The sequence below is a fragment of the Entelurus aequoreus genome, linkage group LG20 (assembly GCF_033978785.1).
Source record: "Entelurus aequoreus isolate RoL-2023_Sb linkage group LG20, RoL_Eaeq_v1.1, whole genome shotgun sequence".
Lineage (NCBI taxonomy): Eukaryota > Metazoa > Chordata > Actinopteri > Syngnathiformes > Syngnathidae > Entelurus > Entelurus aequoreus.
The window spans coordinates 14,695,730-14,710,285 of NC_084750.1; the positions used below are offsets into that span (position 1 = coordinate 14,695,730).

Genomic DNA, 14,556 nt, shown 5'->3' on the forward strand with positions numbered 1-14,556 from the left:
ACATATGTATGTTCGTACATAAGTATGAACATACATATGTATGTATGAACATACATATGTTCATACATATGTATGTTCATACATACATATGTATGTTCGTACATACACATGTATGTTCATACATATGTATATTCATATGTACGAACATACATATGAAGTAAAAGTAGTATTTCCACTTGAAGAGGATCATTGGAGAAATGGTATGTATCATCTTTTTTATTACTGAAAGATTGTTGGTGCACCTGCAGCCACACCACTCCATGTTTATGTAGTGTGCGTGAGAGAGAGAGAAATAATTATTTGCTTTTTGAGAACCAGCACCTTTCCTGCAGTCTTTGGTGTGATGTTTGTAAAGTAGGAGCAAAGAATAAAGTTATTTCCTGATTTTCAAACCACACCATTTCAGGTGTGTGCAGTGTTACACATGTCTGGTCAGTTTGTGTGCTTCACTGCTTGTCCAGGTGATAGATGTCTAAGCATCTATTTGTGTGCTTCATTGTTTGTCCAGGTGATAGATGTCTAAGCATCTATTTGTGTGCTTCATTGTTTGTCCAGGTGATAGATGTCTAAGCATCTATTTGTGTGCTTCACTGCTTGTCCAGGTGATAGATGTCTAAGCATCTATTTATGTGCTTCATTGTTTGTCCAGGTGATAGACACGTCCGTACAAGCAGGCGGTGACCAGCCCTCCTGCTGTGTTTGCATGTTTCATGGTCATCCTCCCGTCTCCAGTCTTCTCCACATGGTCAGGCTGCTCCAGGACGTAAGCACTCACCAGAACAGATGGGTAAACATATTTGCTCCCAAATTGGGCCTCAAGCGTGAAGTTGAATTTAGTGTCTGCTTCTTCCACTACCTGTCCACAAGAGGCCGCCTCCATCCCTGCACAGCGGACCACTGCACACACCTGTACACACAAAAGCATATTTATGTAAGTATATTTGTGTATATATACACACGCACGTGTATGTAAATGTGTGTGTATATAAACAATATATTGCTGACATTGAAGCTAATCTTAGGGAGCTAACTCGCAACAGGCCTAGTAAACACGTACGACAGGCTAATCGCACCACTAATTATGCGAATATAGTTGTACACGTTGGCTCCAATGACACTAGAATGAGACAGTCAGAGATTACAAAGAGAAACATAGCCAGGACTTGTGATCTCGCCAGAAAGATGTCCAGGCATCGAGTAATTGTCTCTGGCCCCCTGCCTGCGAGAGGCAATGATGAGAGATATAGCAGATTAGTCTCGCTTAACAAGTGGTTGTCTAGCTACTGTAGGACGCAGGGACTAACGTTTATTGATAACTGGCCCTCTTTCTGGGGCAAACCAGGCTTGCTGATGAGAGACGGCCTTCACCCTAACCAGGAAGGCGCCATCATCCTGTCTAGAAACATAGACTACTATTTAAGTCTCACTTGACTGACTACACTAGAGCAAGCCCGGTCACAGGCAATTACAATGTCTGTTAGTCCGGGTGAGGAGTCAGTTAAGCTAGAACTAGCCAGCGCCAGGCTGGATAATCCATGTACGCATAGCAATTCTCTTAGAATAATACACAATTCACATAATGTTTTTTCTGTTGTGTCTGTGTCAGAGGTGGACATGCATTCTACTGAGGTGGCAAATTATGATATGTCCAGTCTATTGCAGCACCAAGCAAACAATCGGAAAATTCCCGTCATATCAATTCCTAGATATGGTCGAAACTATTTAAAGTGCACTACGCATAATAAACGCAACATTGTTAATATTGCCACTACGGATAATCTTAACAAAAACTCGTCAAAACAGCCCAATACCTATAATATGGGCTTTTTAAACATAAGATCATTGTCTCCCAAGGCGTTATTGGTTAATGAGGTCATTAGAGACAACAATCTTAACGTCATTGGTCTTAGCGAAACCTGGCTCAAACCGGACGAATTTTTTGCGCTCAATGAGGCATCTCCTCCTAACTATACGAATGCGCATGTTGCCCGCCCTCTTAAAAGGGGAGGGGGTGTCGCACTAATATACAATGAAAATTTCAACCTTACCCCTAACCTAAATAATAAATATAAATCGTTTGAGGTGCTTACTATGAGGTCTGTCACACCGCTACCTCTCGACCTGGCTGTTATCTACCGCCCCCCTGGGCCCTATTCGGACTTTATCAGTGAATTCTCAGAGTTCGTTGCTGATCTAGTGACGCACGCCGACAATATAATCATAATGGGGGACTTTAATATCCATATGAATACCCCATCGGACCCTCAGTGCGTGGCGCTCCAAACCATAATTGATAGCTGTGGTCTTACACAAATAATACATGAACCCACGCATCGCAACGGTAATACAATAGATCTAGTGCTTGTCAGGGGTGTCACCACCTCCAAAGTTATGATACTTCCATATACTAAAGTAATGTCCGATCATTACCTTATAAAATTTGAAGTTTTGACTCTTTGTCAACAAGTTAATAATAATAATAACTGCTATAGCGGCCGCAACATTAATGCTGCCACAACGATGACTCTTGCTGACCTACTGCCTTCGGTAATAGCACCATTCCCAAATTATGTCGGCTCTATTGATAAACTCACTAACAACTTTGACGATGCCTTGCGCGAAATTATTGATAGTATAGCACCGCTAAAGCAAAAAAGGGCCCCTAAAAGGCGCACCCCATGGTTTACAGAAGAAATTAGAGCTCATAAATTATCATGTAGAAAACTGGAACGCAAATGGCGCGCGACTAAACTTGAGGTTTTCCATCAAGCATGGAGTGATAGTTTAATAACTTATAAACGCATGCTTACCTTAGCTAAAACTAAATACTACTCAAATCTCATCCGCCTCAACAAAAACGATCCTAAATTTCTGTTTAGTACAGTAGCATCGCTAACCCAACAAGGGACTCCTCCCAGTAGCTCCACCCACTCGGCAGATGATTTTATGAATTTCTTTAATAAGAAAATTGAACTCATTAGAAAGGAGATTAAAGACAACGCATCCCAGCTACAACTGGGCTCTATTAACACAAATACGACTGTATATACGACGGACACTGCCCTCCAAAATAGTCTCTCTATTTTTGATGAAATAACATTAGAGGAATTATTACAGCGTGTAAGTGGGATAAAACAAACAACATGTTTACTTGACCCACTTCCTGGGAAACTTATCAAGGAACTGTTTGTATTATTAGGTCCATCAGTGTTAAATATTATAAACTTATCACTTTCCTCCGGCACTGTTCCCCTAGCATTCAAAAAAGCGGTTATTCATCCTCTGCTCAAAAGACCTAACCTCGATCCTGACCTCATGGTAAACTACCGACCGGTCTCCCACCTTCCGTTTATTTCCAAAATTCTCGAAAAAACTGTTGCACAGCAGCTAAATGAACACTTAGTGACTAACAATCTCTGTGAACCTTTTCAATCCGGTTTCAGGGCAAATCACTCTACGGAGACAGCCCTCGCAAAAATGACTAATGATCTATTGCTAACGATGGATTCTGATGCGTCATCTATGTTGCTGCTTCTTGATCTTAGCGCCGCTTTCGATACCGTCGATCATAATATTTTATTAGAGCGTATCAAAACACGTATTGGTATGTCAGACTTAGCCTTGTCTTGGTTTAACTCTTATCTTACTGACAGGATGCAGTGCGTCACCCATAACAATGTGACCTCGGACTATGTCAAGGTAACGTGCGGAGTTCCCCAGGGTTCGGTTCTTGGCCCTGCACTCTTTAGTATTTACATGCTGCCGCTGGGTGACATCATACGCAAGTACGGTGTTAGCTTTCACTGTTATGCTGATGACACTCAACTCTACATGCCCCTAAAGCTGACCAACACGCCGGACTGTAGTCAGCTGGAGGCGTGTCTTAATGAAATTAAACAATGGATGTCCGCTAACTTTTTGCAACTCAACGCTAAGAAAACGGAAATGCTGATTATCGGTCCTGCTAGACACCAACATCTATTTAATAATACCACCTTAACATTTGACAACCAAACAATTAAACAAGGAGACTCGGTAAAGAATCTGGGTATTATCTTCGACCCAACTCTCTCGTTTGAGTCACACATTAAGAGTGTTACTAAAACGGCCTTCTTTCATCTCCGTAATATCGCTAAAATTCGTTCCATCTTGTCCACTAGCGACGCTGAGATCATTATTCATGCGTTCGTTACGTCTCGTCTCGATTACTGTAACGTATTATTTTCGGGCCTCCCTATGTCTAGCATTAAAAGATTACAGTTGGTACAAAATGCGGCTGCAAGGCTTTTGACAAAAACAAGAAAGTTTGATCATATTACGCCTATACTGGCTCACTTGCACTGGCTTCCTGTGCACTTAAGATGCGACTTTAAGGTTTTACTACTTACGTATAAAATATTACACGGTTTAGCTCCAGCCTATCTCGCCGATTGTATTGTACCATATGTCCCGACAAGAAATCTGCGTTCAAAGAACTCCGGCTTATTAGTGATTCCCAGAGCCAAAAAAAAGTCTGCGGGCTATAGAGCGTTTTCTATTCGGGCTCCAGTACTCTGGAATGCCCTCCCGGTAACAGTTAGAGATGCTACCTCAGTAGAAGCATTTAAGTCCCATCTTAAAACTCATTTGTATAATCTAGCCTTTAAATAGACCCCCCCTTTTTTAGACCAGTTGATCTGCCGTTTCTTTTCTTCTCTCCTCTTCTCCCCTGTCCCTTGCGAGGGGGAGTTGCATAGGTCCGGTGGCCATGGATGAAGTGCTGGCTGTCCAGAGCCGGGACCCCGGGTGGACCACTAGCCTGTGCATCGGTTGGGGACATCTCTGCGCTGCTGACCCGTCTCCGCTCGGGATGGTTTCCTGTTGGCCCCGCTGTGGACTGGACTCCCGCTGATGTGTTGGATCCACTGTGGACTGGACTTTCACAATGTTATGTCAGACCCACTCGACATCCGTTGCTTTCGGTCTCCCCTAGAGGGGGGGGGGTTACCCACATATGCGGTCCTCTCCAAGGTTTCTCATAGTCATTCACCGACGTCCCACTGGGGTGAGTTTTTCCTTGCCCGTATGTGGGCTCTGTACCGAGGATGTCGTTGTGGCTTGTACAGCCCTTTGAGACACTTGTGATTTAGGGCTATATAAATAAACATTGATTGATTGATTGATTGTATACACGTGTATGTATGTATGTATGTATGTATGTATGTATACACACATCAAAAAATGGCTCGGAGTTCCACGATGCCTTACCACCATAGGCCTCTACGGAGATGGCATCCTCAAGCTGCCCCTCACCAGTCTCACAGAGGAGTTCAAGTGTGCAAAAACAAGACTCCAGATGACACTGAATGAATCCAGAGACTTGGTAGTGAGCAACAATGCACCAACCTTGGCGACAGGGCGTAAATGGAGACCAGCCAAAGCAGTGGAAGAAGCAACAGCAGCCCTCAGACATGCTGACATTGTGGGCTATGTCCAGCAAGGAAGAGGAGGCTTTGGGCTAACAGCTACCCGCCCGGCTTGGAGTAAGGCCACAGCACCAGAACGGAGGAAGATGGTGGTGGACGAAGTACACCGCCAGGAAGAGGCTGCAAGATGGGCCAAGGCAGTCTCTTTGGGCAAACAGGGTCAGTGGACGAGATGGGACAGTGTGGAGAGGAGGAAGATCAGCTGGAAGGATATGTGGGCCATGGAAGCTAGGCAGTTGAGCTTTGTCATCAGAGCTACATATGACATCCTTCCAACACCAGTTAACCTTCACCAGTGGTTCGGCGAAGACCCGGTGTGTGCCCTTTGTTCCATGCCAGCCACCCTCAAGCACATTCTCACAGGGTGCAAAACCAGTCTCACCCAAGGACGTTACACCTGGCGTCACAATCAAGTCCTAAAGACCCTTGCGTCCACCCTGGAGGACAAACGAGTAACCATCAACTCCCTACCACCACCAGCAGCCAACCACCAGCAGACCATTACCTTTGTCCGCGAAGGGGCTAAGGTAGTCAGGAGCGGCTCCATACCACCTGAGCGAGGCCAGCTATGCTTAGCCCGCGACTGGAGGATGCTGGTTGATCTTGGCCGGCAGCTTGCGTTTCCTCCGGAGATTGCTGTGACCACCCTGAGACCGGACGTGGTGCTCTGGTCCCCTTCACAAAAAAAGGTTTTCATCATCGAGCTTACAGTACCCTGGGAGGACTCAGTGGATGAGGCTTATGAGCGAAAACACCAACGCTATGCCGAGCTTGCAGCTGAAGCACAACATCGTGGCTGGAACACTGAGGTCCGTCCAGTGGAGGTGGGCTGCAGAGGCTTTGTGGCGAGATCTACCACCAAATTGCTTGTAGACCTGGGAGTCCGAGGCCAACGCCTGCGTATAGCCATCAAAGCTGCATCGGAGGCAGCCGAAAGAGGCAGCCAGTGGCTGTTCATGAGGAGGAAAGACCCCTGTTGGGCCCCCAAGTAGCAAGCCAGGAGGTATGCGGTCAGCTTAGGCTTGACTCAGGGAAAAGGACGCCCCTGCCATGCATAGTCCCATGAGAAGTCTGCTGTTCAACACCAAGCGACTCATGCTTAATTGGGATTGACGCAAGCCCTGGGCCGATCACCCTGTGGCTGGCCACCCCTGGAGAGGGCGTCTAGTGATAAGGCCGAAACGCCCAGTGACCCAGGGGCACACTACTGATGATGCGTCCAAATTGCAAAACACCCATCCACCATTTCACCAGCCATCACCAAACACTCTCAAGTATGTGCCAGCACAAAGGAATTTTACAACTTATCCTGTGTTTTTGTAAACTGAGTAACTGGACACTAAGTCCAGTGACCGCTGAGAAAGATCAGCTGACAACAGGGGAAAGTCCTTGTGGCAGCGTGGAAAGACAGCTGACAGGAGGGAATAGACCCCACTGGGACAGGCATGGGCTAGCTTCCCATGCTTGTAGCTTCCCATGCCTTCGCATGTTGGAAGCACCCGTTATAGCTACGAAAAGACGACAGAAGAAAACACCCCTAGAGTCTGCGAGAGTGGGGGCGGAAGATGACTCATCGGCTGACATCACGGTAACAGACCCTGGACCGGAAACGACTATGAGTGAAAGCACAATACAAGAGAGTGACACTGCAACTGCCACAGCTACAACCACGACGACGGGACACAAACTGCAGATATGTCCCTGTGGTTGGAGGAGCATTACATCACATCATGGGTTGAGAGTTCACCAGGGAAAGAAGAAGTGTTTGAGAGAAGAGAGACAGAGGCCTCGCATTGACTACTTTCTACGAAAAGAGTCAAATCAGTCAAATGAAGTACAGCAACTGGACGCAAACCACAGCTTGCAGTACATCAGTACCAATGTCACGGAGGAAGCAAACACAGAGCTGATGACAACGACGGTAGAACCGACCCAACCTCCTAGACCTGCAGTCGAAAGGAGACTAGCAGGGATTAGACTGCATGTGAAGTGGCCCGGTGTCGTGGATAAGAAACTGTGGGAAACAATCAATACTGACCTGGCCCTGTCCCTCAAACAACTACAAGGGACAGTGGAAAAGAAGTTGGAGAGAATGGGGGACATTATCTATCAATATGGGTCAGAACGCTTCGGAGTGCAAGTAAGGAAAGGTGGAAAAAACGTCTCAACCGCACCAGTTTCTAGGAGGCAACATGAGATCAGGCGCCTCGTCCTTGAAAGGAGACAACTTAGGAAACAGTGGAGAAAAGCCTCTGGAGTGGAAAGGGAAGGCATAAATGTGCTCCAAGTCGACATTAAAACCCGACTGGCATCCCTCCGCAGAGCAGAGAACCTACGGAAACGTAGAAGGAAGAAAGAACAAACTAGAACACGGTTCTATAAAGATCCCTTCAAGTTCCTCAAAAGTATCTTCGCAAAGGAAAAAAGTGGAGCCCTTAAAACAACAAAGGCAGACCTGGAAGATCACCTGAAAGCAACGCACTCTGACCCAAGGCGCTATGAATGTCTCACCATCCCTTCAGATATCCCGCCGATTGACCCTCCCGAACATCATATGCCTATCGGCCCTCCAACATGGAAAGAAGTGGAAAACACTGTGCGTCGAGCAAGATCTGCATCAGCCCCGGGGCCAAATGGAGTCCCATACAAGGTGTACAAGAACGCACCGGACATCCTGAGGTTTCTCTGGAGACTCATGAGAACAGCATGGCAAAAGAAGATGATACCCAAAATGTGGCGTAGGGCAGGAGGAGTCCTCATCCCAAAGGAGAAGGATGCAGAGAACATCAGCCAATTCCGTCCAATCTCCCTGCTAAACGTTGAGGGCAAAATATTCTTCAGTGTCATTGCACAGAGGATGGGCGAGTATCTGCGAAGAAATAAGTACATCGATACATCTGTACAAAAGGCAGGTATATCAGGATTCTCTGGGTGCTCAGAACACTTCAGCATGATCTGGCACCAGATCCAAGTGGCAAAAGCGGAGAGAAAGGATCTCCACGTAGTCTTCCTGGACCTCGCCAACGCCTTTGGTTCGGTGCCCCATGAACTCCTGTGGTCTGCCTTCAACTTCTTCCACATACCGGACACCATCACAGCCCTAGTTAAATCCTACTTCCAGGACATGCAGTTCTGCTTCACAACCTCTGACTTTACCACCTCTTGGCAGCGCTTGGAGGTGGGCATCATGGCGGGATGCACTATTTCACCCCTGGCATTCACGATGGCGATGGAGGTTATCATCCGCGCCTCAAAGTGGGTGGTAGGCGGTCAGCGGGTTGACTCTGGCCAGCGCCTTCCCCCACTCAGAGCTTACATGGACGATATTACAACGTTGACCACCACCGTCCCATGCACCAGGAGGCTTCTCAGAAAACTGGAAGAGAACATCAGTTGGGCCCGTATGAAGATCAAACCATCCAAGTCACGAAGCATCTCAATTGTGAAGGGAGTGCTCTCGGACCTGAAATTCTTCATCGGAGATGACCCAATCCCAACAGTGTCTGAGCAGCCTGTAAAGAGCCTTGGCAGGTGGTATGATGCAAGCCTGAAGGACAAAGACCAGGTGCAACAACTACGTAAGGATATCAGCAGCGGCCTACAGTCCATCGATAACACCCAACTGCCTGGAAAGTTAAAGGCCTGGTGCCTTCAGTTCGGACTCCTACCCAGGATACTGTGGCCCCTCGCAGTTTATGAGGTCCCAATCTCGACTGTAGAGAAGTTGGAAAGAGGAGTCACAGGCTACATCAAAAAATGGCTCGGAGTTCCACGATGCCTTACCACCATAGGCCTCTACGGAGATGGCATCCTCAAGCTGCCCCTCACCAGTCTCACAGAGGAGTTCAAGTGTGCAAAAACAAGACTCCAGATGACACTGAATGAATCCAGAGACTTGGTAGTGAGCAACAATGCACCAACCTTGGCGACAGGGCGTAAATGGAGACCAGCCAAAGCAGTGGAAGAAGCAACAGCAGCCCTCAGACATGCTGACATTGTGGGCTATGTCCAGCAAGGAAGAGGAGGCTTTGGGCTAACAGCTACCCGCCCGGCTTGGAGTAAGGCCACAGCACCAGAACGGAGGAAGATGGTGGTGGACGAAGTACACCGCCAGGAAGAGGCTGCAAGATGGGCCAAGGCAGTCTCTTTGGGCAAACAGGGTCAGTGGACGAGATGGGACAGTGTGGAGAGGAGGAAGATCAGCTGGAAGGATATGTGGGCCATGGAAGCTAGGCAGTTGAGCTTTGTCATCAGAGCTACATATGACATCCTTCCAACACCAGTTAACCTTCACCAGTGGTTCGGCGAAGACCCGGTGTGTGCCCTTTGTTCCATGCCAGCCACCCTCAAGCACATTCTCACAGGGTGCAAAACCAGTCTCACCCAAGGACGTTACACCTGGCGTCACAATCAAGTCCTAAAGACCCTTGCGTCCACCCTGGAGGACAAACGAGTAACCATCAACTCCCTACCACCACCAGCAGCCAACCACCAGCAGACCATTACCTTTGTCCGCGAAGGGGCTAAGGTAGTCAGGAGCGGCTCCATACCACCTGAGCGAGGCCAGCTATGCTTAGCCCGCGACTGGAGGATGCTGGTTGATCTTGGCCGGCAGCTTGCGTTTCCTCCGGAGATTGCTGTGACCACCCTGAGACCGGACGTGGTGCTCTGGTCCCCTTCACAAAAAAAGGTTTTCATCATCGAGCTTACAGTACCCTGGGAGGACTCAGTGGATGAGGCTTATGAGCGAAAACACCAACGCTATGCCGAGCTTGCAGCTGAAGCACAACATCGTGGCTGGAACACTGAGGTCCGTCCAGTGGAGGTGGGCTGCAGAGGCTTTGTGGCGAGATCTACCACCAAATTGCTTGTAGACCTGGGAGTCCGAGGCCAACGCCTGCGTATAGCCATCAAAGCTGCATCGGAGGCAGCCGAAAGAGGCAGCCAGTGGCTGTTCATGAGGAGGAAAGACCCCTGTTGGGCCCCCAAGTAGCAAGCCAGGAGGTATGCGGTCAGCTTAGGCTTGACTCAGGGAAAAGGACGCCCCTGCCATGCATAGTCCCATGAGAAGTCTGCTGTTCAACACCAAGCGACTCATGCTTAATTGGGATTGACGCAAGCCCTGGGCCGATCACCCTGTGGCTGGCCACCCCTGGAGAGGGCGTCTAGTGATAAGGCCGAAACGCCCAGTGACCCAGGGGCACACTACTGATGATGCGTCCAAATTGCAAAACACCCATCCACCATTTCACCAGCCATCACCAAACACTCTCATGTATGTGCCAGCACAAAGGAATTTTACAACTTATCCTGTGTTTTTGTAAACCAAACACATATACATAAATGTGTGTATATACACAATATATATATATGTATGTATAAATATGTGTATATTTATGTAAGTGTATTTGTGTATATATACACACACGTGTATGTAAATGTGTGTTTGTATATAAACAATATATTGTATACACGTGTATGTATGTATGTATGTATGTATACACATATACATAAATGTGTGTATATACACAATATATATATGTATGTATAAATATGTATATATATACATATATATACAGTATATATATATACAGTATATATATATATATATATATATATATATATATATATATATACACACACATATATACAGTATATATATATACACACACATATGTATATATATACAGTATATATATATACACACACATGTATATAGATATATATTTATATATATATACATATGTATATACTGTACATGATTATATATACATATATATATATATATATACACATGTATATACATGTGTATATATACACATGTATATACTTATGTATTTATATACATATTGTATGTATACATACATACGTATGTATGTATATACATGTGTGTGTATATATATACTGTATATATATACACACACATGTATATACATACATATGTGTGTATATATACATATAGACATACATATGTCTATATGTATAAGTACATACATATATGTATCTAAATACATACATGTGTATATATATACATATGTATTTTATATATATATATATATATATATATATATATATATATATATATACATATGTATATAAATACACATGTATATATACACATACATATGTAAGTATATATGTATGTACATACATAAATACATATCCAATCCAATCCACTTTATTTATATAGCACATTTACACAACAAGAATGTTTCCAAAGTGCTGCACAGCCACGTTAAAAACAATATTAAAAACAACATTATGCTACACCAATGACTGAATAAAAACAAAGAATAAATGAATAGAAAACCAATACAGAGACTATATAAAAAATAAATATGATTAAGAACGATTTTAAAGGGTAAAACCAATTAAAACTGTAAAATAGACATCAAAATTTATTTTAAAAAAACACACAAGACAACAGAGGACAGAAGACCACACAACTCACGTAGTGTTAAAAGCCAAAGAATAAAAGTGGGTCTTAAGACGAGACTTAAAACTCTCCACTGTGGGAGCAGTTTGAACATGGAGGGGCAGAATGTTCCAGAGCTTAGGGCCGACCACAGAGAAGGCCGTGTCTCCCCTGGATTTAAGTCTGGTCTTGGGCACCACGAGCTGGAGCTGGCTCTCGGACCTCAGAGCGCGCGCAGGAGTGTAAATTTGGATGAGGTCCGAGATATAATGAGGTGCCAGTCCAATTATTTCTAAAAAGAACAGGGAGCCACTGCAAACTCTGAAGAATTGGGGTTATATGCTGGCGTTTCCTGGCCCCCGTTAAAAGTCGTGCTGCCGCGTTCTGGACTAACTGCAACCTGGAGAGAGCTTTTTGGCTAAAATGCCAGCATAAAGTGCATTGCGGTAGTCCAGGTGACTAGAAATAAAAGCATGCACGACTTGTTCAAAAAGGTTCAAAGATAAAAATGGTTTTACCTTTGCTAAAAGACGAAGATGATAAAAACACGATTTTAAAACGCCATTGACTTGTTTGTCAAGTTTAAAATCGCTGTCTGTAGTGACGCCAAGGCTGGTGACTTTGGGACGCACATCATTTTGCAATGGTCCCAAGTCAGAGAGGGCCGGACCAAAAACTGAAATTTCCGTTTTTCCCTCATTCATTATTAAAAAATTCTGGGCTAACCAAGCCTTGACATCACATAGACAGTTGAGAAGGGGTGTCAGGGGGCCGTGGCCTTTTGAAATTGGCATATAAATTTGGCAGTCATCTGCATAAAAGTGATAAGACACTCCATGTTTCTTAAAAATCTCTCCAAGAGGGAGAATGTACAAGGAAAACAGGATGGGGCCTAGAATGGATCCCTGGGGGACACCACAGTAAAGCGGAGCAGAAGAAGAGGTGGCGTCCCCCAGCCTGACAGAGAAGGACCTCTCTGACAGGTAGGATCTGAACCACTCTAATGCAGTCCCCCTGACACCCACACAGTCCCTCAGGCGGTCTAAAAGAATTGTGTGGTGGACTGTGTCAAAGGCAGCTGTAAGATCTAAAAGTACTAAAATGGCAGAGCTACCAGAATCAGACATTAAAAGCAAGTCATTAAAAACCTTTAAAAGTGCAGATTCAGTACTGTGCAAAGCTTTGTATCCAGACTGAAATGGAACTAAAGTGCTATTTTCATCTAAAAAAGGCTGCAGTTGCGCCAAAACACATTTCTCCAGAATTTTTGACACAAAAGGTCATTTGGAAATGGGCCGATAATTTCACAAACTTGTCGGATCTAGACCTGTTTTTTTTAAATCAAAGGCTCGACAACAGCTCTTTTACAAAAAGAGGGGACACAGCCAGAAATCAAGCTGCTGTTGATGATGTCCCTCACAGACAAGTCAATAGTGTCCCAGATTTCTTTAAAAAAGCGAGGGGGGACTGGGTCTGTGGGGCAGGACGAGGGTTTCAGTTTGTGGACTATTCCTGTAAGCTCAGGCATGGACACAGGCTCAAAGTGACTAAACACAGCCGAGCACTGAGTGGCCACATTAAAACTCAATGGAGAGCGAGAAAGATTTGCCCGAATAAAAGCAACCTTATCGTTAAAAAAGGAGAGAAATTTTTCTCAAGTTTCACTTGTCATCTCCAGTAAAGTGGCTGGATTCGGATTAAGAACGTAACTAATAGTATTAAAATGAACACGTGGCTTGCTGATACTATTTAAAATTAAGTCTGACAGATATTTTGTTTTCTCAGCTTTAACCACACTTTGATAGTTCTGACGGTTTTCTTTTAAAATTTGATAAGAAACCTCCAAGTGATCCCCTTTCCACTTGCGCGCCGCCCTTCGCCACTCACGCCGAGCTGTGCGTGTGGTTTCATTAAGCCAAGGCTCCTGTTTTGGCTTTGGACGTATAGCTCTGAGGGGCGCTATACTATCCAGAACCTCAGAACATACAGAAAGAAAAGAGCACATCAATTGTTCAGTGTCTGCAGAGTGTGGTATACTCTGCATGGACACAGTGAATAAAGGGGAGAAGGTGGCTGCGGTGTCAGACCTAATAACACGGCCATGACGCACGGCAAGTGGTTTCACATCAGGGTCCAAACTTAAATGAAACATAACAGGACTGTGATCAGAAAACACAGCATCACCAACAACGACATTGTCAACATTAAAACCATGAGACAATACGAGGTCTGGTGTATGCCCACGTTCATGTGTGGAACCAGATACAGACTGTATAAAATTAAAAGAGTCAATGACATTCAGGAAGCTCCTGGATAGAGGCTCGTCTGGGCAGCAGGTGTGAATATTAAAGTCACCAACAATAAGAACACGATCATATTTGGGCAGAATTTCGGCCAGAAATTCAGAAAAGTCATTTATGAAGTCTTTGTGGTACTTGGGTGGTCGATAAACGACAGCACACAGGACGTGTATATATATACATACATATGTATGTATGTATGTACATACATAAATACGTATGTATATATATACATACATGTATGTATGTATGCACGAACATACATATGCATGAACATACATATGTATGTTCGTACATACATATGTATGTTTGTACATACATATGTACATACATATGTATGTTCATACATATGTATGTATATATATGCATACATATG

General features: G+C 44.9%; 1 protein-coding gene across 1 annotated transcript in view; it reads right to left on the reverse strand.

The window, feature by feature from the left end:
• Window positions 1-210: 210 nt before the first annotated feature.
• LOC133635939 (biotinidase-like) overlaps window positions 211-14,556 on the reverse strand; it is a 35,251-nt gene continuing 20,905 nt past the window's right edge. The window contains exons 6-7 of the mRNA XM_062029415.1: window positions 650-907; window positions 211-461 (exon numbers count right to left, since the gene is read on the reverse strand). Of these exons, the coding sequence (XP_061885399.1) occupies window positions 447-461; window positions 650-907 (273 nt within the window). The 3' untranslated portion in view covers window positions 211-446. The remainder of the gene's footprint in view (window positions 462-649; window positions 908-14,556) is intronic.